The sequence below is a fragment of the Gekko japonicus genome, unplaced genomic scaffold (assembly GCF_001447785.1).
Source record: "Gekko japonicus isolate JY-2015 unplaced genomic scaffold, Gekko_japonicus_V1.1 scaffold2607, whole genome shotgun sequence".
Classification (NCBI taxonomy): domain Eukaryota; kingdom Metazoa; phylum Chordata; class Lepidosauria; order Squamata; family Gekkonidae; genus Gekko; species Gekko japonicus.
In genome coordinates, this window is record NW_015175445.1 from 32,569 (window position 1) to 55,758 (window position 23,190).

At 43.8% G+C, this 23,190-nt stretch overlaps 1 protein-coding gene across 2 annotated transcripts in view; it reads left to right on the top strand.

The window, feature by feature from the left end:
• ANXA6 (annexin A6) overlaps nucleotides 1-23,190 on the top strand; it is a 68,364-nt gene that overhangs the window by 8,654 nt on the left and 36,520 nt on the right. For both annotated transcript variants that reach the window (XM_015425871.1, XM_015425872.1), the window contains exons 2-10: nucleotides 2,534-2,589; nucleotides 11,031-11,121; nucleotides 13,581-13,675; nucleotides 15,084-15,197; nucleotides 15,471-15,561; nucleotides 16,587-16,666; nucleotides 16,750-16,806; nucleotides 21,308-21,401; nucleotides 22,405-22,500. In XM_015425871.1, the coding sequence (XP_015281357.1) occupies nucleotides 2,572-2,589; nucleotides 11,031-11,121; nucleotides 13,581-13,675; nucleotides 15,084-15,197; nucleotides 15,471-15,561; nucleotides 16,587-16,666; nucleotides 16,750-16,806; nucleotides 21,308-21,401; nucleotides 22,405-22,500 (736 nt within the window). In that variant the 5' untranslated portion in view covers nucleotides 2,534-2,571. The remainder of the gene's footprint in view (nucleotides 1-2,533; nucleotides 2,590-11,030; nucleotides 11,122-13,580; nucleotides 13,676-15,083; nucleotides 15,198-15,470; nucleotides 15,562-16,586; nucleotides 16,667-16,749; nucleotides 16,807-21,307; nucleotides 21,402-22,404; nucleotides 22,501-23,190) is intronic.

The following is a 23,190-nucleotide window of genomic DNA, read 5'->3' on the forward strand; positions in this document are numbered from 1 at the left end:
ACTTTTCTCCCTTTCTCACAATACAAGAACTCGTGGGCACTCCATGAAATTGCTGAGCGGTCGGGTTAGAATGGATAAAAGGAAGTACTTCTTCATCCAAAGAATGATTAACACATGCAATTCACTGCCACAGGAGGTGGTGGTGGCTAAATGCATGGATGGCTTCAAGAAGGAATTAGATAAGCATATGGAGCAGAGGTCCATCAGTGGCTATTAGCCACAAGGTATAGATAGGGACTCCGGGGCAAGTGATGCTCTGTATTCTTGGTGCTTGGGGGGGGGTCAAGTGGGAGGGCTTCTAGAGTCCTGACCCCACTGGTGGACCTCCTGATGGCACCTGGTATTTTTGGCCACTGTGTGACAGAGTGTTGGACTGGATGGGCCATTGGCCTGATCCAACATTGGCTTCTCTTATGTTCTTATGTTATTAGCTCTGTAAGGGGGGCAACAGTGGGAGGGCTTCTAGTGTCCTGGCCCCACTGCTGGACCTCCTGATGGCACCTGGTATTTTTGGCCACTGTGTGACAGAGTGTTGGACTGGATGGGCCATTGGCCTGATCCAACATTGGCTTCTCTTATGTTCTTATGTTATTAGCTCTGTACTTCAGTCCATTTCTTCCACCCTCAACAATTCATAGATCTCCAGCTTCCACAAATGACACAATTTCTGCCTTGCTGCCGCTTATCCTAGAACTGCTACCCAGTTATCTCTTTGGCTTCCTTCAGGTCGTTCCTCAGAACCCTCTTTTCTGTGAAAGCTTGTCATAATTTCTTAATCCTCTAATCCTAAACATGTAGAACTGAAATTAGCATATATTCTTCTCCTGTTTATCCCTCTATCAAACTTTTCTCCCCCCTTTTCTGTCTTCCTTACGGTGAATTTTAACTTGTAAGCTCCTCTGGGCAGGGACTCATCATCTTGTATTCTTTTTTTTTCTCATCCCCCTGGGAGGTTTTTATTGATTTTTTTTTACAGACTACAAAACTACAACAGAAAATATAGGGAAGGGAACTACATCTAAGGAAAAAAGAGAAAAGACCCAGAACTAACTAAAAACCCAAGGGTAGGAGATCAATACATCAGCTTATCACCATGCTATTTTCAAAAAGCTACTAATAATACAATGAATTTAGTTGTTTATGCTAGATTAATTATCATTTAACCATCTCTTTAACTGTTTAAAGAAGTTCCCAGAGCATCCCCAAGTTATTTCAACATTTTTTCAGGCATTTATTTCAGTCCTTCAGCCCTTATTTATTCTTGCCTTTTCTAATCCTCAGTTTATATGAGCTTTTGGGGGCAGCCACCCCCTTTTCAGAGGGGGAGTCCTCGTCCGAAGACCCCGAGCCCCCTCCCACACACTGGTGTGCAGTTTACATCCCCAGGACGTCCGGGAGATGTGTCTGCCTGCGTGTCACCATAAACTGGAAGCCCTCGTCTTGTATTCTTTAACACACCATGCATTTTGGTGGTGCTGTGCTCATTAAATAAATCATGGTTTTCGTGAACTCCCATGGGCAGTAATCCAAAAGGACATCAATGGGAAATCCCATTGAGTTCAATGGGGAGTTAATTCAGAGTAAATGTCCATAGGATTGGGTCTTTCATAGGATAATGTGACAGCAGGAAGTCTAGGATATGGATCTGAGAACTGTTTTTCCTGTACAAGAATCCCTCTTCATGGTTTGGCTCCCTTCTTCTTTAGAACTGTACTTGTACTGAATTTGCATGCAATCTGTACAGCTAGACTGAGAGTACTGACTGCGAAATGTGTGAGAGAAGCACATTCTAGCTATCTGCTTTTCCGTTGGCTAGTCCCCAGCCAGTGAACAGATCTAATGCTCTAGACCAGAGGTTCCCAATGGAGAGCCTGTGTGTGCCATGGCACCCAGTGGCAACCTTCCAGGTGCCTGCCAAGTGTTTTTTAGAAAGTGGGTAGGACTAGGCTTTTGCCAACAAGGCTTCTAATTAGCCTTTGGAGATCTGATTGACTGTGCATATTTTTTTTTAAGTTGCTTTGGCGGCAGCAGTCACAATAGCACAAAGGTCTATACTATGTAACTGAAGAGTGAGCTATGGCAGCTTGTTTAGTGGCTGGCTGCACCTCCTGTGGCAGCCATTTTATAGCTGCTCGCACCACACTGTATCAGAATTCCAAGCGTGCCTGCAGGCATAAAAAGGTTGAAACCCCCCTCCAGCTTGGATACACATGATGAGGCCATTTGTATAGTAAGAAAAGCTTAAAATCCAAGTTGGTGCTTTACTTGAAAGCCACACTGCTACAGTACTGTTTTTCTTTGCACATTCAGGATGGCTGAAGCCAGGTTCCTCTGAACACATGATGAATGCCATTTCTTTAGCACTGAGGCAACACTTTAACATCGGGGCTTGTTTACTCGAGATGCATGATGTGTATTCCAATTAAGCTCAAATCCGATCATTTCTCATGTAAAACCATCACTGAGGAGCATTCTTCAGCTGCGGAAATAAATGGAGGAGTAACCCGGTTAATTTTTTTCTCCTATTTTGCAGCATCCCCCGTTTCCTCTGCTTTCATCAGTCTAGACGCCATGTCAGGTGCAGGAAAGGTAAGACATGTTTCATTTCTGGAGTAGCTTCAGGCCCTCAAAGATATAGGCTGCTTACCCAACTGGGGGTGGAGGGGGGAGAATTATGTACGAAATATAAAATCTCATTGAGTTTTTAGTGTGAATTATTGCTTTCCATTCCCAATTCGCATGTGCAATAAGTATCCCAAGCAGGCATGTGTAGAAGTCTTGGAAGAACCCATATATCTTCAATATGACATCCCATTAGTTGTCCAGGTACATGTGCTTTGCTTATGAATTCTTTGCTGATTTAAATAGTGTACCTACATTCTTCTCTTAGGCACGGCATAAGATTGCAGGTATGATTCAAAGCTGTTTTGGGGAAGCTGGGGGTGGAGGAAAAGATAACAATTAGTACTTTAATTGCTAAAATGGGTGATTTGAGTTGTACCTGCATGCAAATAATTTCTCCAACCTAGAAACTTTCCCCTGATAATAGGTCTGCTTGCTATGTCTGGTTACTGTGTAGTGAGGGAAAGGCATTCTGTTTACAGTCTTGGCATTCGGAGAAGTGATGATTCTTTGCACAAATCCTCCTGAAGATCCTCCTTATTCCTTTAGGCTTAAGACTGGCTGGAAATTATGCCTCCTCAAACCCTTTGGCCTTCTGTAGTGAAGTATTTCTTTTTCTGTTGTGGAAGTTCTGCAGTTTAAACCTGTCTAAGCATTATTCCTCTTCAGTCCTCTAACCCTAATATTAGATTTTTTTTGGGGGGGGGGGTTGAGCAGTGTTCACTCTAAGCTGAGTTAGTGTGAGTTAGCTCACAGGTTTTTAGCCTCTGGCTCACACATTCTTGTCTTAGCTCAGGAAGGATGGATTCAGAGCAAACTGGTTTATGCAGCAGCCAAATCGCTCACTCACAACTTTAATGCCAGTAGCTCACAAATTAGAATTTTTGCTCACAAGACTCCACAGCTTAGAGGGAACATGGTTTTGAGGTCGCGAACTTGGCAGTAGTTATTCATTATAGAGTAAAAGGTATTTTGCCAGCCCTGTAGCCAGGATTTTTTTCGGGGGGTGGGCACTGGGGTGCTAGGGGGATGCCACTAATTAAATTAAATCACCCCTCCCCCCGTTAGGAAAGGGCAGCGTGAGGGGCAGAGAGAAGCTGGGTACCCAGGTGTATAGCCCTGCCATGGCCTGCCCAGCTGCCACCCCCCCCAGCAGCTGGCTGACCCGTGCTGGATGCTGCAGTTGCCCTCCTCATCCCCCTGTGGGTGCCCCTGGCCATGGGGACCTGACTGGGGATGGACGGCTTGTCTGGGCACTGCTGCCACATAAGGCAGCCTCTGAGGGCTCTGGCCCTGAGGTGAGAGGCTGGGTGCCGTGGGAGGGCGAGCCTCAGGTGGGCCGTGTAGACCCAGGGGGGAGGCAGAGGAGAGTGGATCTGGCCGTCTGCTGCTGCTGCACCAGGGGAGGCGAGGGGAGCATGGTGTGGTGGAAGGCCGTGGCCGGTCTTCTCCTTTGTGCTGCCTGGCTCTTGGCCACCAGCGCCAGCACAGAGCAGCACTCCTGCTATGGTGCCTTCGACCCAGCCGTGGTGGGGCTCCACCTTAATCGCAGTGGGGCTCAGTGGGGCCATGGCATTCTTGTGCGGGGGGTTGGACAGGATGACCCTGGAGGTCCTTTCCAACTCTATGATTCTGTGATTCTGCTCATGGTCAGGGGCATGCGCTCCCTAACAGAGGAATGCTACAGCAAGATGGTTTGTGTTTCACCCCACCTATTTCTGACACAAATTTCCCACTGTAAAGAGAAGAAGACACTCCAAAGCAATATACTCTCCACTCCAGTTTTCTGCCAAGAGTCTCATTTATCACTGTGGATATTCAAGAGAACAGAAACAAGTCAGCAGCCTTGGGGCCCTTAGAGCAGAGGTGCTGGGACCAGGTCTGAATGAACTGGGCCAGGAAGGGGTTAAGTGACAACTCCCACCAACAGGTATTTTCCCTTATAACTAATCAACAAAAAGGGCTGGAGAGTGTTTGTTTTTAAAGAAATCTGAAAATTCAAAGATGGAGCATATCATATATTGGTGGAGTTTGCCCCCAACTGCTTCCCATGGTTACAAGCCTCAGTACTTGGGGCTTACTCACTTAAAGTCCTGGGTTTGTTAGAGTTGGTAACAATAGCCAAAGTCGTATTGTCATTCCAGTTGTGATTACCTACCTAACTTATTGTCTGGCTCCAGTAACCAAGTACAACTACAGTGAACAGGTGAGAAAGGGATTGCTGATTCTCTTTTAACAGAGAACTAAAGTCCCCTTCACTCCCAAACTGTAATTTCTAATGAGAGAGGCCATTATGATGCTTGACATTCCTGTACTCTGCTTCTCATGTAGCTAGCTTGGTTTCAAATGGAAAAAAGAAGGCGGCTTTGCCTTCTGCCTTTTGTGGCTTTGTGTGGTAGTAAGATTCCCAAGCACAGTTTACATTCTTTCCTTCTGCAGACAAGCCTTGGTTTTAAACAGAAAGCAGATGTATGTTAGAGTCTCCAAAATGAAATCTCTGTGGTGTAGAACCTAGACACAGAAGAACAGACATGGGGTTTTTTTGGGGTGGGGGGGCAAGAAGGGAAGGAAACAGAAAGAAAGGCATGGTTTGTCCAGTCTTTAAAGTAGATGTAGTTTGAATTTCCAGACTCCCATAGCTAGTGTCCAGGAGGCCAGCTGCAAGTGATCTCAAGTTGGGGGCCTGTGGTGAGGGAGGGGGCTCTGAGACTATAGCCTTCTGGACTAAAAAATGCCCAGTCCCCCACTCTGGCCTCTCCTAGAGATTCTTTAAACCCCACCTGTCCACGATCGGTTAAAAAAAAGGAGGGCACATGTAAGCTGTGTACTCTCTAAAGGTCTCTTATTTGGAAACTTGCTAGATCGAAGTAGTACTTATTTGTGCGGTAAATAAAATCACTTTTTTCTAGATCTTTGGCTGGACAGATGAGACACAGATGGAGATGAATAGCAAAAATTTATTCAACAGAAAATAAAGCATTTAATAGGGTAACTTATGTGTGGATGACTTCAGTATATCAAGTAAAATGGTCAGATCTCTGAAGGGAGAGTTGATTCCGTTTTTTCTGGACACGTTACCTCAGCAGGTTCAAGACTTTTCTTTTCCCACACAGAACATGAAGCCTAGACACCCCAGTTAGAAATGATGGGCCCTTAACAGGATGCTTGTTTGTCACACTGAAATAAGCTTTCTTCCCTAAGCCGACCTCTAAACCCTAATTGAAAGCCAAATAAAATCCTGGCTAAAATCCCTGTCCAAAAAAAAGAAGAAAAAAAGATGTTTTTCTTTACCCCACTGAAACTGAGGTCCCCCCTCCCCCGCAGTTTCCATCCAGTAGAGTACCATGGGCTCTGATTGGCTGTCGCTTAGATTTGCATAAGGCCTAAATCACAAGGATTGATTCAGAACCCTGGAGGAGAGGAGAGACTTCTAAGGATGATTGCCACAGGGCTTATTGAGATATATGCTGGAGCCATGTTCTCTGAATCACCATTTCTTTTTTGAGGAATACGTCAGACCTTCTGGGCCCAAGTAACTTTGCTAGGCCCCATACTCTAGCTCAGAGTGGGTTTTACCATGAAAGTGTCTGTGTTTTGTTTTTATTCCAAATCAAAAAGTGACCTATTTGAAACAGGATTGACTCAAGGAGGTATAGCGAAGCATGCCTCTTTCAAATGGTTTCCTAAGTTCCAGATTCAAAGTTATCTTTGCTTCCCTCTCTCTGAATCTGAGATGCCATGGCGTTATGAAATGTGTGTGACTTCCACAGAGAATTCAGCTGTTGCTGCCTCACTGGCCATCCCTTCTAAAGGATGGGAATCAGTTTCTGTTTTTTGTGAGATTCAATAAGAGAAGGGTAGTTCAGAGCCTTTGTGTAAACTGAAGGATGGAAGGGCCTAACAGCCCAGACTAGCCCAATGTTGTCAGAGCTTGGAAGCTAAGCAAGTTCAGACCACCAAGGGAGAGTGGGGCTGCTGTACAGAGGAAGGAAATGGCAAACTGCCTCTGCTCATCTCTTGCCTTGAAAACCTGATGAGGTGGAACTTCATGGGTGACTGCGCAGTTTACATTAGAGGGGACTGCCGAGGCATGGAAAGTATATCATATGCCGTAGTCTCCGAATCTGAAACGTTCACAGTGGACCATTGTCTTAGAACAGAGTTCCATATTTCCAGAGATACTTCAAATGCGTTTTTTTTGGTTGCCGCTCTCAGCAGGATGTCCTTAGATTTACTGATGCACGTGCGAATTGATTCTGATTGCCACAGATTGTCCTTAGAACCATGAAGCCACCTTTCTCCCCCTCCCCTTCTCGAAGCTGCTTTTTGTGTTTACAAGTTATTTTTTAAGTTACAAACAAATATTCAGTTTTTAAAAATGGGGAGGGAGAGGTGAAGGGAAAATGAGCATTTGATTGGGAACAAGAATTAGTATTATTTGAGGAATAATGACATGGAATAATGACAGTAGGAAAAACCACACTGAGCCCTGCTTACATGTACAGTGAATGCACCTTAGGAGAACTGAGACAGTTTGAGAGCAGATTCAGTTCTCATGGTGTGTGCATGTATTTCTGTTGTTCCACAGTTAACTCTGTACAGAAAGCTTTTGTGTGGTTTCGAAATAATATAAAAACCTACACAACCTTCTTACCAGAAGTAGAATGGAATGAGTGCAGGCTCCTCTAGCAACAAGTTTCTGCTATTGCTTGTCTTCAGCCTAAACATAGTCATGAGTGTGGGTGAAATATTTTACCTGAACACCATAGAACTTTCTAGAACTCCATTCCTGACCATGCCAGCCCACTTTCACATCTGGAGAATGGTCAAACGTGTTTATATAAGCAGCTTTGAAACATGTTGCTGTGTTCCAAGAGATCAGCCTGTTTGTCAGATGACTATTGCTAGGTGTGCTGAAAATACCATTCTTGTACAATCTCTCCCAAAGTTAGTGATGTTCATAGAACTTTGCAAGAAAAGCCTTCCCATGAAATGCAGTACAATAGATCCACCTCTCTCACTGACAGTACTATTAGTCCTGAGTCCCTGATGAGTATTGCAACAGAGCCCTGGTGGAAATCCCCTGTTAAAGAAATCCACACACAGCTGTTGCTGTTATTACTGTCTGTGCAGGAGGGTAGTTTGTGCCCCTGAGCCTTTTTTGGATCCACGAGTGGGTGTAGCTGCTGCATTAAAGATGGAAGTGCAAGTTACATATCGAAAGGGTGAAATGGAGAGAGACAAGAGCTGTAAAATTTCCAGAAATTTTGAAGCCATGGCAAAAAGGCTTTTCCTTCTTTTGGGGAAGAAAGAGAAATTTGGGGAGGAATGTTAGTATATGCAGTACTTTCCTGTTATATACTATTTGGCATTTTATGAGATTTAGAAATAGAGATGTCTTCATTTTCTGTAAGAAAAGTTACAAGAATGCCCAACACGTGAGGAAGACCTGCAACTGCTGCACCCTGTATCTTAATTTTTGCCATATGAGAAGTAGGAGAAAATGAAAGTTGAAGGTAGAAAACAAGTTCCCAGAAGGAGTAAACAGAAGAAAATGTATTCATTTGGACAGAACCGTCTCAAACACAATTGATTGAACTACGCAGCTGGTTGGACTACCACCATATTTGGATACTCGGTTAAACTTTATAGCAATAAGAACATCGACATTTTAAATAATGTATTAACACATTACAGCAAAATTGTTGCCAGAATGGTTTACATTTAACAAATAAATTGAGAAAATGTTGCATGTCTAAAGTAGGAAATACCATATAGTCTAATTCTTAACCCTGCCAAATCTGAGAGCGCTTAAATCTAGGCCATGGTTTTCCTAGGTAGAGGCTGCCAGGGGAGAAGGAGGGAAAGCTGAAGATGGGGCGGGGCAGATAAAGGTAGGTTGACTGTTGAGTGGAAAGGAGAGAAGGAAGCTAGAAAATGGAGGAGGCTATGGGGACTTTTAAGGAAGGAAAAGTAAAACAGTGTGGCAGGCGAAAATGAGAACTCCTACACAAGTCCTTGTGGGTCCCTTGCTTGTCATAAAATCTGATTCTCAACCTTGCACCATCTGTGGATGCTTAAATCTGGTGATTAGGCCCTGGATGAACAAGTCGGATCTAAAGAAACACAGCTTGGCAGAAAAATCTGAAATCTAAAAAAAAAAGGGGAAACACTCCAAAATGATAAGAGTGTCTGTAGCTTTAGAAATGGATGGCTTCAGTGGCTGCTGCTATGCAACCACAACAGCATTGTTGGGCCTTGGTTTCTGTCACCAGAAGGCAAGGGGAGGGGCCAGGGCCCTTTCCAGGGCAGTTGGCCTTTGAGGAAGGACTCATCAGGGCCAAGCCTGGCGGCAACCACTGGGCAACTTACTGCCATGCAGCATGCCTGATTCACCCAAGCCTGGTGTGGTGCAGTGGTTAGAATTACAGACTAGGATCTGGGAGACCTGGATTCGAATCCCCAGTCTGCTATGGAAGCAAAATCTCAGCTTAATTTACTTAAATAGTATGGGGATGAGATACAGAGGAAAAGGGGAGAGGTTATGGGGGCTGCCAGGGAAGGGACAGAAGAAATAGTGGGGGAAGAAGGAAATGAGATGCCCTCTTGCAAGTCTTTGCAGGAGCCCTGCTTGTACTGTGTAAAAGCCAATGTGCTACATAGACTTGTTGCATACATGGAAATGGTATAGGAAGCTGGCAGGAAATCTCTCTCACTCCACAAAACCATTATGGCATGTGTAGAAGATATTACCAAGACAAAATCCACTGCTGTGACTTGCTGCTGACCCTCAGCACAGAGTGAGAGGAATAGTCCGGAGTGACTCATCTTGTTCTTTCTCTCTTGTGTAAAAATGGAGGCCGCAGGGGTAGCTGTAGACTTGGTAGTGTGAAGGAAGGGATGATTTAACCTAAGAGTTTGGGTTCTGGGCCGTGTGTGGTAAAGAGTCTTCAAGAAGAGGAGGATGCACAAGCATGGCATCGGCATGGTGAGATGTTGCTAGTTTGAATAGATGAGTAGAATTCTGGGCAGAGCAGCTTATCTATTTATAACTTAAAGGCCTCTGGCTTTCTGTCAGGAAGTCAGGATGACTCATAGACATGGGGGAAGGGCTAAGGAGAGAAAGAATTAACTTTTCTTATATGTGTGTGATTTTTAAAAATGTCTGTAGACCTTAGCCTGTACATTTCACACCATGTAATGCAAGCAGCTCCCAAAATGAGATGGGAGACAAACTGTGCAGAACAGGCAGCGTGAAACTGAGAAGGGAAGGACATGGGAGAGCACAGTAATTCCCATGAATGTAAAAGCTGGAACTAAGTGCTGCCCTCACGGAAATCATTCCTAGCAGTATTTGTCACACTCTGCTTCTTCATGCAGCCCCCATGTGCTCATGCCAGGAGATAGTCCACTGAGGTGCATGTGGAAAGGGAATGAACTATGTGGACACATCCTTCATAATTCTGTAGGATGGATTCTAGGGTCCCAGTGCATTCTTGGGGGGGGGGGTCAAGGAGCAGCTTAAAGATGAAGTGCAGATGGCAGTGTGCAAGCAGCTGCCTCCTTCTGAAATAGATGCCTTCAGCCTTTACTGTGCTCCTGTACTGTTTCATTTGGGATGGGAAAGGGTTGTATGTATCTGGCAAAGTTAACTGTTCCATCCTTGAAGTTCTTGGGGTAGACCATCAGATGCCCTTGGTCGCCGGTCTACAGTATACCTTCATGCCTAACACCGAACGGTCTGATCATCTAAGTCTCATTTCCCATGTTAATACAAGAGTAAACCTGCCACATATTATTAGATCGAACTCTTGCAGAAATTCTAGTTGCAGAGGTCTTTTTGTCATAGTCCCAAAATCTTACCTGGAAGAGATCCTGACACTTAATGAATATCTTTTGGTATTGTATGAGTTAAGCCACCTTCAGCACAACTTAAACCTGGCCAGCCTGAACTGGGAAATCAGCTTATCCTGAAAAGGGCCTGTGCTTTTTCTGCAGTTGCTTCCATTTTATGGAATGAACTCCTTGAGGAGGTGAGTGGAGCATCATCCTTGGAAACTCTTAGGAGGTTCTGCAGGGCTGCTTTACTCACCCACAGCTTTTAATGGAGCGCAAGTTGCAGTTGCATTTTATTGTGTGGTATTAGGTGGAGGGAGAATTCAGGTTTGATTGTTATTGTATTGATTGTAGGCTGCCTTGGGCCATGGGAGTAGGCAAGATATAAATGTTTTAATTAATTAATTAATGACGATGCGTGAACTTTGGGAAAATCTCTAAAAGGTAACTTTATGAGTGTAGAGCAGCCACTGGGACTGCATTAATATCTATATTCTGCACACAGTATATTGTTTCTGTATTAGATCATGTCACTGGTAATAGTCTAGTTTCTCTTTCTCTCCCCCCCCCAGACCGGAAAATATAGGGGTTCTGTGAAGGATTTCCCAAACTTTGATGCCAACCAGGATGCTGAGGCATTATATACTGCTATGAAAGGATTTGGTATGTTCTACAGTTGTTGTAATCTGTCGATCTGATCTAAAAATTTTGTGTTCCTAACCGGGAGTCTTGTCATCTTTGCAATCTGTCACCTGTTCTGCCAACAAAAGCTGCCAAGCAACAGATGGCGGTAATAATAACGTTAGCTGTCTTTGTTTCTCTCCTGGAGAAGGCAGTAAAGAATGTGTGGAGAAATGGACAGCATGTTGTTTTCGTTCATTCAGGTCTGAGTTATCACCTTCTCATTGTGTAGTTAAGTGTAGAACGTGAAATGGCCGCTCTTCAGCTTAAATGCATGTTGTGCCCCTATTCTGTTAAGCCAAGGAGTAGAAAGCCATGTAGGACTAGAAAGGCTGGCAGGAGGGTAAACGTGGCTCAGTGCTACAGGTCCCATGCCCTCCCCGAGCCTGCAGAAGCTGCTGCCACTTGTGTCATGTATGGCACAAGTCTCCCATGTTTGGTCTTTCATGGTGTAAAACAGTGAAAAATAGAATGCCATTTTTAAAGTGTTTCTTGCTATTCGTATTTTTAGTCCAGCTGAAAAGTTCGGGGGGGAGAGTCCGAGGACATTTTCCATGCACAGCAGAGAAAGGGTTAGATATGAACCCATTCTTTGAAATTGATCAAGTAGTTTCCAAGGCTCAGAGCAAGACTGATAAAATTTAGACTAACTGAACTTGCAAAAGAACAAAGTTTGAGTCCAGTGGCACCTTTAAGACCATCAAAGTTTTATTCAAAGTATAAGCTTTTGTGTGCATGCACACTTCTTCAGATACGTTGAAACAGTTTTCCTCAAGCCTTACATATGGGGGGGGGAGCTGCCAGGAGGAGTTATTTAGAGTCAAGGTGCATAAGAACATAAGAACATAAGAGATGCCAATGTTGGATCATGGCTTCAAGCAGTTGTTAAAACCTGTGAATGGCAGCAGATTAGCATACAAATACAATTAACAAACAGATGTGAGAACTAAGTTTGGGTCCAGAAGCACCTTCAAGACCAGCAAAGTTCACTCTGGGTACATTATATATGTTATTAAATGCCAACAATGCCCTTCATTTCGCTACATAGTGCAAACAGGTCAAACCCTACGCCAAAGGATAAATGGACACAGATCTAACATCAAGAATTAGAAAACTGAGAAACCTGTAGGCAAACCTCTTCTTCAGTAGGGGGAAGTAATCCAAGCTAGTTAGATCACAGTAGGGCTATGCAAATTTTGTGTGAGCCCCTATTGGAGAGATCATAGTCTGACCCTCCAGTTTGGATTGCCCTACTGTTCAGGTAGAAGGCTTAGAACTCTACTCCAAGTAAAACTTTTAAAAATTTGAGAAAAGCCTTAGAAAGTTCTAAAAAACTTTAGACGCCCTTAAGAAGACTTAAAGAAAGCCAAAGGGGAGGGGGGAGAGAGAGAAGACGAAGAAGATAATTTCCTGGCAAGCCTCCGCTTGCAAGCACCTAGGACCATGGAAACGGAGCAGGGTCCAGCCAAACGAGCTCCCGCAGCAGCAACAGCAGCTACGAAACTAACAAATTTGTCTGGAAAGAGGAAGAAGGAAGCCAGGAAGAGGCCCCACCCACCCAAAGCTTCGGGAGGCAGTGAGACAGCCACAGAGAGCTTACCAGAGGTGGTGAGGCCAGCTGCTCGAAGAGGGCAACCTGAAGCTTCAGGTTACTGCCTCCTCACTGCACAGATCAATGGAGGAGCAGGCACGAACAGCACAGCAGCCACAAGACTCGGCTTGACCTTGCAGACCACGGTGGAGCCACGTGGGATGGATGTTGGGCAGGAGAGCCCACTTGAGAGGTACCCCACACACATGAACATGGCCTGGGGAAGCACAGTCGAACCAATGCCGAATAATCCCGAGGGGCCATGAGGAGATGCAGGGATGGGCTACCCGTCAGAGCAAGCAGGCCTTCCCTTCTATGTGTTTATGGCCTTGCGGAAGGACCCCAACATGGCACTGGGTCCCTTTTACCCAGGGCTGTATGCATTGGGCCCAGAGCAGATGTGGTCTTTCCTATCAGCAGAGAAAGGAGCAGGCCACTCTCATACAATGCAGTAAAGATGGAGTCATGTACCATCTGGTGAGTGAAAACTGTTTCAGTGTATCTGATGAAGTGTGCATGTGCACAAAAGCTTATACCCAGAATTAATCTTTGTTGGTCTTAAAGGTGTCACTGGACTCAAATTTTGTTCTGTTGCTTCAGACCAACAGGGCTACCCATCTGAACTTGCAAACGTTAAATGCAACTGGCATCTCACACTACTTCTCACTTCCTTATTTCTTCCTATAACTGTGGAAGGTGGTGTGTTGGATGTCAATGATTTCCCTGTTCTGTCAGTTCAGTTATAAAGGAAAATGGAAATCTAACACAAAGTGACATTCCAAAGGAGATTCCAGTAAATGCTATAAGGTGTTCTTGTCTTAAGTATGACTGAGCCTTCTTTGTTCTCTAGGTAGTGACAAAGAAGCCATACTTGACCTCATAACATCCAGAAGCAATAAACAAAGAATTGAGATTTGCCATGCCTACAAATCTCTCTATGGAAAGGTAATCTTGAGAAAGGGAGAGAAGTCTTCATTGTTCTGCCTTGGAAGTATATACAAAAAATTATTATGTGCAGATTACACTGATTCTGGAATGCGCAGATTACGCTGATTCTGGAATGCACGATAGCACCTTAAAAGTTAATAAATTGCACTGCTGGGAAGCAAATAGGAATATCTCAGATTAGTCATGAAGATTCCAAACACGGTGTAGTAAAGAGAAGGCTGTTTCTGTCTGGGTGAGTATGGGGTATGTGGGGGGCATACATATTGCATTTATTTATTATTTGTTTAGGAGACTTTTATTCCACCCTACCCCGCAAGTGGACTCAGGGTGGCTTACAATGTTATCATCCAACAATAAAACCATACATTAAAACATTAAATAAAACAATTTAAAATTTAGTCAACTAATTTAAATATCTACTGGCAGCTCAGCAAATAGTTTCTTCTTCTTTCAATGTCTGCTGAGCTCATGACAGGAAGGGCAGAGTGCTTGAACAGGTCAATCCAAGTGCCCAAGATGTAAATAGCACCATGGTCGCTTGAGCAGGGGAGGCCGACGTTATTTGACATCTGCCACTTCAGCCAAAGGCCTGGTGGAATAGCTCCGTTTTGCAGGCCCTGCGGAACTGCAATAAATCCCGCGAGACCCTGATCTCAATTGGGAGCGTGTTCCACCAGGCTGGGGCCAGGGCTGAGAAGACCCTGGCTCCTAGTCGAGGCAAGGCGGATGTTTTTCCGGCCAGGGACTGCTGGACTGTGTTGGTCTGAAGAGTGCAAGACTCTTTGGGGCACATATGGGGAGAGACGGTGCCGCAAGTATGCTGGTCCCTAGCTGCATAGGGCCTTAAAGATTGATACCATAACCTTAAACCTGACTCAGTACTCAATTTGCAGCCAATGTAGGATTATGAGGGGTCTTGTCTGTAAATCAGGATATGTATATTCTAGATGCTATTGCTATCACTTTTGCCTTGTAACAGATGGTACTCTACTAGATGAGGATATGACTAATGTGGATAAGTTCTTTGTGTGTGTTTTACTTCTGAAAGCAACAGTAGTCCAGTAGCTAGAGAGCTGCCTTTGACCCAAAAACCTAGTTCTAAATGGACATCATATCTCTGCTGCAGACTCATTAATTAGCTTTGGGGCCAAATCTCTGCCTCTTAGTTTCAGTTCCCAGTTTCTCAGGAAGAAGAGGGACCTACCTCACGAGTGGGGTAGCTGTTATAAGGGTGAACCTAAAATACATTGTAAAGTGCCAACTTTATCAATTAATAGCAGCATTTGTTTCAATGAGTTATTAACTTTATTGGTATTTCACTGAAGAAAATGATTTGGGAATTTTGATCTAAAATCATGTCTAGGAGTCAGTCTTTTTCTTCATCTGTCTCTCCCATTTTTGTTAGGATCTGATTGCAGACTTGAAATATGAGCTGACGGGGAAATTTGAGCGACTGATTGTTGGTCTAATGAGACCCTTAGAGTACTTTGATGCCAAGGAAATCAAAGATGCCCTTCAGGTAAAAAGAGAGCTAGGGCCATATTTGTTTATTTTAAGAAATGATACGTTGAACCATTCAAAGCAGCTTACAATAAATACGTTATAAACTACATTACACAATGTGTAAAGAATAAACTGGTAACAAAACAATCAGAGCAACCAAGAGAATTAAAAACACTTTTGGGGAAACCTTTTCGTCCTATATAATTCTACAGAGAGAGCTGTTTGGGGCTTTTAGTTTCTTGGTATTCAGTGTGCTGCTTTTCATGTGGAATTATTTCATTACTTTTAGGGCATTGGGACTGATGAAAAGTGCCTGATCGAAATCCTGGCTTCTCGGACCAATCAGCAGATCCATGCTCTCGTGGAGGCCTACAAAGATGGTGATTGCAGAGGGCACGGGGTTTAACATGTGTCATGATCTGGCCTGTGCCAGCACGGCCTAGCCGGCCTAAGAGGCCTGGCTGGCAGTAGGAGGCAGCTAGGCCTACAACTCCCAGAGGGCATTGGGAGAATCAGAGAGGCAGCTTCTGGGAGGAGACTGTTGAACTGGGTGAGGAGAGTCGGTTAGCCATTAACTGAGGAGAAACAGGGTGTTCTTCGGTTCTCTCTCTGCGGCCTGGTCCCACTGTGGGGACAGGCTGGTCTGGGAGAGAGGGAGCTAAACTGGGCTCAGCGTGAGTGCTAGGCAGGCTGGGGCCTGGAAGTAGAAACAGGTAGCTGCGTTAGTTTATGTTTATTTGTCCTTTCACACTGTTATTCCCTTTTGAAGCACCTTGCCGTGTCTTGTTTTCCCTGCCCCACTGTTGTTTTAATAAACCCTTTTTGTGTAAGTATTTTCTCTGCCTGGGTCAATCACGCCTGTGTTCTCGGCTGAAAAGGGGCTTGGGAAGGTACCCTGGGCCTCCCAAGGGACCATAAATCCAGGGTGGTGGCGGAGGAACCCAAAGACCCCTCTGGGGTCATGACAACATGTCTCTGGGTCTTGAGCTGGCTTCAGCTACTGTTATGTCATGGAAGCGAAAGAATTAAGGCTTAATGTTGAGGATCAGTTGTTGTATTATGCAAGAATAAACTAATCATCCTTGCTTCTTCCTCCATTTCTAATGCCAAAGTTTGTACTTGGTTTCTTAATTGAGAATGAGCAGGATCAGGATTAACTGCTATGTAGTTGTTTTGCAGCGTAATGTAATGCAGTGTATTGGAATGAGCACCACAACCACCGTGGTTCAATGGTTAACCAGCGCTCTAAGCACTTTCGCTATTTCCTTTTAAAATGATCGCTGAAAATGTAATGACTGCACAGTCTTGGGTGCATGGTAAAACATCAGAATGAACAAAGTATTTCTTAATTTTCCTTGTACCTCCTGATACAAATGATAATTTTTAAAAAATCTTCTTTCTACAGCATATGAAAGGGACCTGGAGGAAGATGTTGTGACAGACACTTCTGGGCACTTCAAAAAGATGTTAATTGTTCTTCTTCAGGTATATTGGGCCGTAAGCAGTTCTGTGACCATTATCACTTCACACACAGTCCTAATGGGATTAATCCACTGTCCTTTCTGCAGGGCACCCGGGAAGAAGATGATGTTGTGAGTGAAGACTTAGTGGAACAAGATGCCAAGGTGAGCATAACTGGTATAGAACTTTGCTTAAAAGTGAATCGTTCTTTGTACTGGAACAAATCTAGGATTGGAAGAAATTTCAGTGCTAGATAATCTGACCAGTATCATGATCCAGATGTTTCTTGCACATTCCGATGTAATTTCTCCTAAAGCCCCTATCCTTCAGGGTATGGTCCTGCTAGCATAAGACAGTTGAAATCTGAGCAGTGCCAGTCTGCAATATTTCAGCTTCCACCCTCGAGATTTCTTTCCTTTCAGATTCAATTAGAGGGTTCAGATTGCCTGAATTGGTTCCTTTTCTGACATTGATCGTTATTTGCTGTTTATGAACCCAAACCAGTAGGGTAAGGGCCAGGTTTCACGAGATTGCTTATTAAATAGAGACAGTTCTGCTTTCAAACATATTTCCTTGCAGATTTTTCTGTGTGTTTAATTGCAACACCTACTCACTGTGATATGGGTAGTAATTGTTAAATAAGTCCTCCATAACTTTTAAGATATGAGTATTTAGACCACATATATGAGAACCTAGGTCACAGAGTGTTGGAGTTGTGAATGTAAGAAGAACCTGTTGAATCTGATCAATGATCCACCTAGTTCAGCAATCTATTTTCCACAGTGGCTAACCAGGTGCCCTGGAAGGGCCACAAATAAGATATTGAGAAAGTCTCCCTCTGCTGATCCCCAGCAACTGGTATTCGGAAATATACTGCCTCCAAACATGTACCGTTCCTATTAATAAGTCTATCACCTAACGATTTGTCTAGTCCCCTTTTAAAGCTACTTTTATATGATGTGACAGTAAATTTCACAGGAAAGATATGCAATGTTTATACTTCCTATAGTCTGTCTTGAATCTACTGCTCATCAGTTTCATTGTGTCCACAAGTGTCTAGTAATGTGGGAAATGGAGAAGAAGTTCTATCTCCACTTTATCCACAGTATGTATACTTTTATAAATCACTCTCATGCCATCTTATAAATGGAGATTCGGAGTCAACAATCTGTCAGCAGAAAGTGGTGGTAGCTGTAAACCTTTACCATTTTCCCTCCTCCCAATAGTTATTTCCATTCCCAAGAGAGTTGACTCCTGGGGTCATAGGGCTTATTGGAGTAAAAGCCACATGGGTTAATGGGTTGCACTGATGAAGGAGAATACTAACTTTATACAGCGATTGATTGAAATGTGGAATTCACTTCCAGAGGATGTAGTGATGACAGGTTTAAAAGGGAATTAGATTCATGGCGGGGTAGGTCTGTCGCTGGCTACTAGCCATTGTGACTAAAGGGAACCTCCACATTCAGAGACAGCAAACCTCTGGATAACAGTGCCAAGAGGCAATGTCAGGGGTAGGCCTCAACCTTTGTGCCCTGTTGTTGGACCTGTTGAGGAACTGGTTGACCACTGTGTGAGACACAGTGCTGGATCCAGCAGGGCTTTTCTTATTTCACCCTTTCCCCTCCTTACTTCAGACCATCCACCTGCATGACTTTTACTCTACATGATTCCAGGCATTAACTTTCCAGAGGCTGGAACTTACTCGGTGGGGGAGGGGAAGAAAAATATCCATGATCTGTACACAAAGCATGAGAGATCAAACCCTAGAAATCCCCTCGGTTTTGATTGCTCTTTTCTAACCCTTTTCAGTTCTCTTGGTGACAGAACTATATAGTGTTCCAAATTCAGTCATACCGTAGATGTATTTATATAATACATTGCTTTCTGGGATCACTCAAAGCAGTTTCTAAATATATAAATAAAATTACGAACATTAAAACATCAAAAGCAGCAGTGTGATCTTTTAAAAAATCAGTACAACAGCAGGCCAGTTTCCAGAGGCCCTTCTAAACAGTTCAGCCTTATGCTGAAGGTTGCCACGGATAACACTTCCTGGCAGAAACCATCCTATAGCCTCCCTTGCGGTTGGGACTGAAGTCAGCCCCTGTAGTGGCAAGCATAGCTGTCTCGAAGGCTCATACTGGACATGGTGGAATCCGTTATTAAGGAGAGAATTAGTAGGCTCATTGAGGAACAAGAGCTATTGAGGAAGAATCAGTATGGATTCTGTAAGGGAAGATCTCGTCTCACTAACCTTTTAGAATTCTTAGAGGGGGTGAGCAAGCATGTGGACAGTAGATGTTGTTTACCTAGACTTCCAGAAAGCTTTTGATAAAGTTCCTCATGGTATACCCCCGAGGAGAGCACTGTGCTCAGTAGATCAAAATCTGCTAGTGGTCCCTGGACCAAGAGATATCTGGCTGTCCTCAACCAGAGCCAGGGCATTTTCCACCTTGTCTCTGCTGAATAACATCCATGCCCTGCAGGTCATGATACAATTCCACGGAGCCTGTAAGGCATAGATGTTCCGTCAGGCATTTGGTTGAGGACAGTGATGGCTCCATATTTTCTGGTACTCTTACTCCCTGCCTCCCTGTGAGGCCAGTAATACTGTTAGAAAATTTTAATGCCATCCTTTGGTACTGCTGTGTTTTATTGGTTTTAATTTGTTTTTAAAAATATGATATTAGGTTGTACATCGCCCTGAGCCTGGTCCCTCCAGGGGAGGGCAGTCTAAAAATCAAATTTAATAAATAATAATCAAAGGCTCCTAAGTAAATTCAGCAGTCATGGGATAACAGGGCAAGTTCTCTTGTGGATTAAAATTGGCTGATTAACAGGAAACAGAGAGTGAATATAATTGGGCAGATTTCACAGTGGTAGGTGGTAAGCAGTGGGGTACCACAGGGCTCTGTATAGATTCTGCCCCCCAGGCCAGTCCAGGGATGAGGGGAAAACTCTACACTGGCTCAATACATTACACAATAACTCAGAGAGGTAGGCTCTCTGGATTTCAGAACAATAGCCACCAGACAGAACACACTAGCACATCCTCAGAGATGCACTCTTAATACTCAGTGGTAGCGTGTAGCCAGTTACGCTGCAAGATTTAGGCTTAGAATTCAGTTACAACAATACAGACAAGTTATAAACCAGAATAAGTTTATTCAGTCAGAGCTTTGCATAGAGTAGAAGGATTTCAAAATAAGAAAACTTGTGGCTCTTGGCCCTCACTGAACATTAAAGAGATATGCATAGTTACCAGGATGATCCATAGTCAAGAATGTCCAAGTATACAGTCCAATTAGATCCCATAGGATCCTCAGTAGAAACTCCATCTTTGTGCAAGCATGCAGCCATGTGCTCAGCTCACAAAGGAGGTCTTTGTTCCACAGGGGACAGCATTTCCCAGGTGCAATTCAACCAAGTAGAGAGAGCAAGAAAACTCTGAGCTCTCTTCCAAGGGGTCAGACAATTAAAAAACCCAATCTAGTCACAATCAGCTGTGGCCATCCAGCCAATCACAAGTAGACAGGGGATGTGGTCAAGGGTTAGTTGCCATGGGAGCTTTGAGGGGATAGGTTGGAAGTTTTGGAAACCACGCCCGCGGTCACATGGCCCCCAAACCTCATTCTGTCCGTGACTGTTTGCTTGTTTGCTAGGGCCATCTGGTCTCTGCCAGCATGGAAGTATGAAGAATGTGGGGTTATATGGCAGGGCTATTGAGGCCATTTGGCTTCAACAGGAAACACAGCACAGCAGGGTATCAGCAAAACATTCCAGGGGAAGGCAGGGGCTTTTAGAAATCAATATTTCTATACAGGCTCAGTACTAGGTCCGGTGCTTTTTAACTCGTCTGTTAATGATTTGGTATTGGGAGTAAGCAGTGAAGTGGCTAAGTTTGCGGATGGTGCTAAGTTGTTCAGTGTGGTGAGAACCGGGGAGGACTGTGAGGCACTCCAGAGGGATCTGTTGAGGCTGTGGATTGGATAAATGTATGGAGCAGAGGTTCATCAGTGGCTATTGGCCACAAGGTATTGATGGACCACTATGTCTGGGGCAGTGATGCTCTGTATTCTTGGTGTTGGGGGGGGCAGCAGTGGGAGGGCTTCTGGACTTCTGGCCCTGCTGGTGGACCTCCTGATGGCACCTGGTTTTTGGCCACTGTGTGATACAGAGTGTTGGACCGGATGGGCCATTGGCCTGATCCAACATGGCTTCTCTTATGTTCTCATGTTCTCAAGGTGGTCCAGGAAGAATGTAGGTGGTTAAGAGCTTTAAAGGTTAAAATCAGCACTTTGAACTGAGCTTGGAAGCTGACTGGCAGCAAATGTAGCTTTTTCAAGATTTCAGTCTTTGCAGACGAAGTGATGGTGGGGAAGCAAAGGCTATGAAACTGGCATTTGTTGAGGCAAGCAAAGATATGCATAAATAACTGTGTGCCAATTCCTGGCTTTGCAAGCCAAGCATAGTTAAAATAAATGGTGGTTTCACATTATGTCTGAACCCAAGCCATGGTGTTGGCTTGAGTTGCATTATATCACTGTTCTAAGATTATTCTTAAACACTTCAGAGATAAGATGATGAGGGAAGGTTGGACTTAGTCAGCTGTTCACTATTTACTCCCTAAGCTGTTGCAGTTGTGCTGTGCTTTCTTAAAAGGACCTGTTGGATGCCGGGGAAGTTAAGTGGGGTACAGATGAGGCCCAGTTCATCTATATTCTTGGAAGCCGAAGCAAACAACACTTGCGGCTTGGTGAGCACTGCATTCAGAGAAATTATTTGATTCTTAGTCCACAACTTCCTCCTCCTCCTTATTATTATTATTATTATTATTATTCCTGGAGTGAGTGTTGGTTAGCTGTGATGCACAGGAACATTTAGTGTTTTTGTTAAGTTATTGCTTATGTCTTGTAGGATGAGTAGTAAATGATTTGCCAAAGTCATTCTTTGTTATGTTAACTGCATTGGATGCTGCCAGTACATTTTTATTGGATCATGAGCTGATCTGTAAGCTAATGCTTCATAGACCTCTCCTTCAAAACGCAAATACCTTGACCTTCTGTTCACATCTTGAAGTTGTGGGGCCAGATGCTTATTCTATACCCCAACAGCTAAGTCTGTCTGTTGGTTTGTCTTGTTAAAGAATCCACATTGCTTTGTTGTTGCACTTAATGTCCCTGCAGATTGAAATGTCTGTGAGGTTTCTTATTCTTATCATAAAAAGTTGGCTGTTATGTAATACCGAGTTGGTGGTGTTAGTGCCATCACTATTCATGGCATTTTTAAAATGCAGAAAGTGCAAGTCTTTAGCCTAAGGATTTTCGCCATCTGAATTTTATCAGTGAGAGGTCACAGCCAAGAGTAACAAGGAATGCCAAGCTATTGGTAATTATCATACTGCACCTAGTGAATCTAGAGATCTGCCAGTATTCGGAGGCCTTTAATACTCCTCAAACAGAATTGTAGGCTGTAAGGTGCCCAAAGAGAACCTGACCCATTTCATTCAGCGACTCCATGTACACGATGCAATACTGAAGAAATGTTCAATAGTATGTTCAGGTTATGTTGGCTGTCTCACATATTGGTCCTGCCATTCCTGCGAGGACCTCAGGACAGCATACATGGCTTTCGTTATTGTGCTAATTAAGTAGCTCTGTACCAGATATTTGAGATTCTTTGGAACAAAGTACTCCAGTGCCTTGGATATAGCTGTGATTTGATGTATGTATCAGCCTGTCCTCCTCTTTCCTTTTTAGTGTTCGATGAGTATCTGAAAATTGCAGGCAAGCCTATTGATTCAAGCATCCGGGGAGAGCTGTCTGGAGACTTTGAGAAACTGATGCTAGCAGTAGGTGAGTTGGCCTATGGTGTATTTTGAGTAGTTAAATTTGAAGAGAACTGACCCTGAAAGGCCATAATTATTCAAACTAACTCTGTGGCCAATTGTTCCAAAGATTCCAAGTTGCATGTTAAATCAATTGATGTTGGAAGTGCTATAAAATAACAAGTGTTAGAGGTAGACTCCGAAATGTATTATATCTACAGACTTCATCTTAGATTAGACACAGGGTTTGGAAAACAAAGAGTTAAGCCAGGTGATGGGGAACTTCAGTATGAAAGATCTATATGAGAACCTTAAGACCTGGAATTAATCTACATAATTTAGTTGCGAACATTTCACATATTTGGACTATTACTGTTATCAGGCAGATACTAGATTGCATGTGCAGGTATATTACATTCAGTCAGTATTTGTATTCCCAAATATTTACATTCGTGGGTAAAAGACTTTGAATTATCATGAGAGGCAAATTTAGAAACCAATACTAAAATACTCTTTGACTATAGTAATTTTTAGGCCTCTTGTTCAGCTCCTGGACTTTTTGTTGTTCTGGTGTGAGCAACATGGAAGTATTCCAGCAGGCAGTGTGTGGGGGGGAGTATTTACGAGTATCAGTGTCTTAATTAGAAAAGGTTACACCCCCCCCAAATAAGGTCACATGGTACCATTGAAAAGCCTGCATGGATTCCGTGCCTTTCCC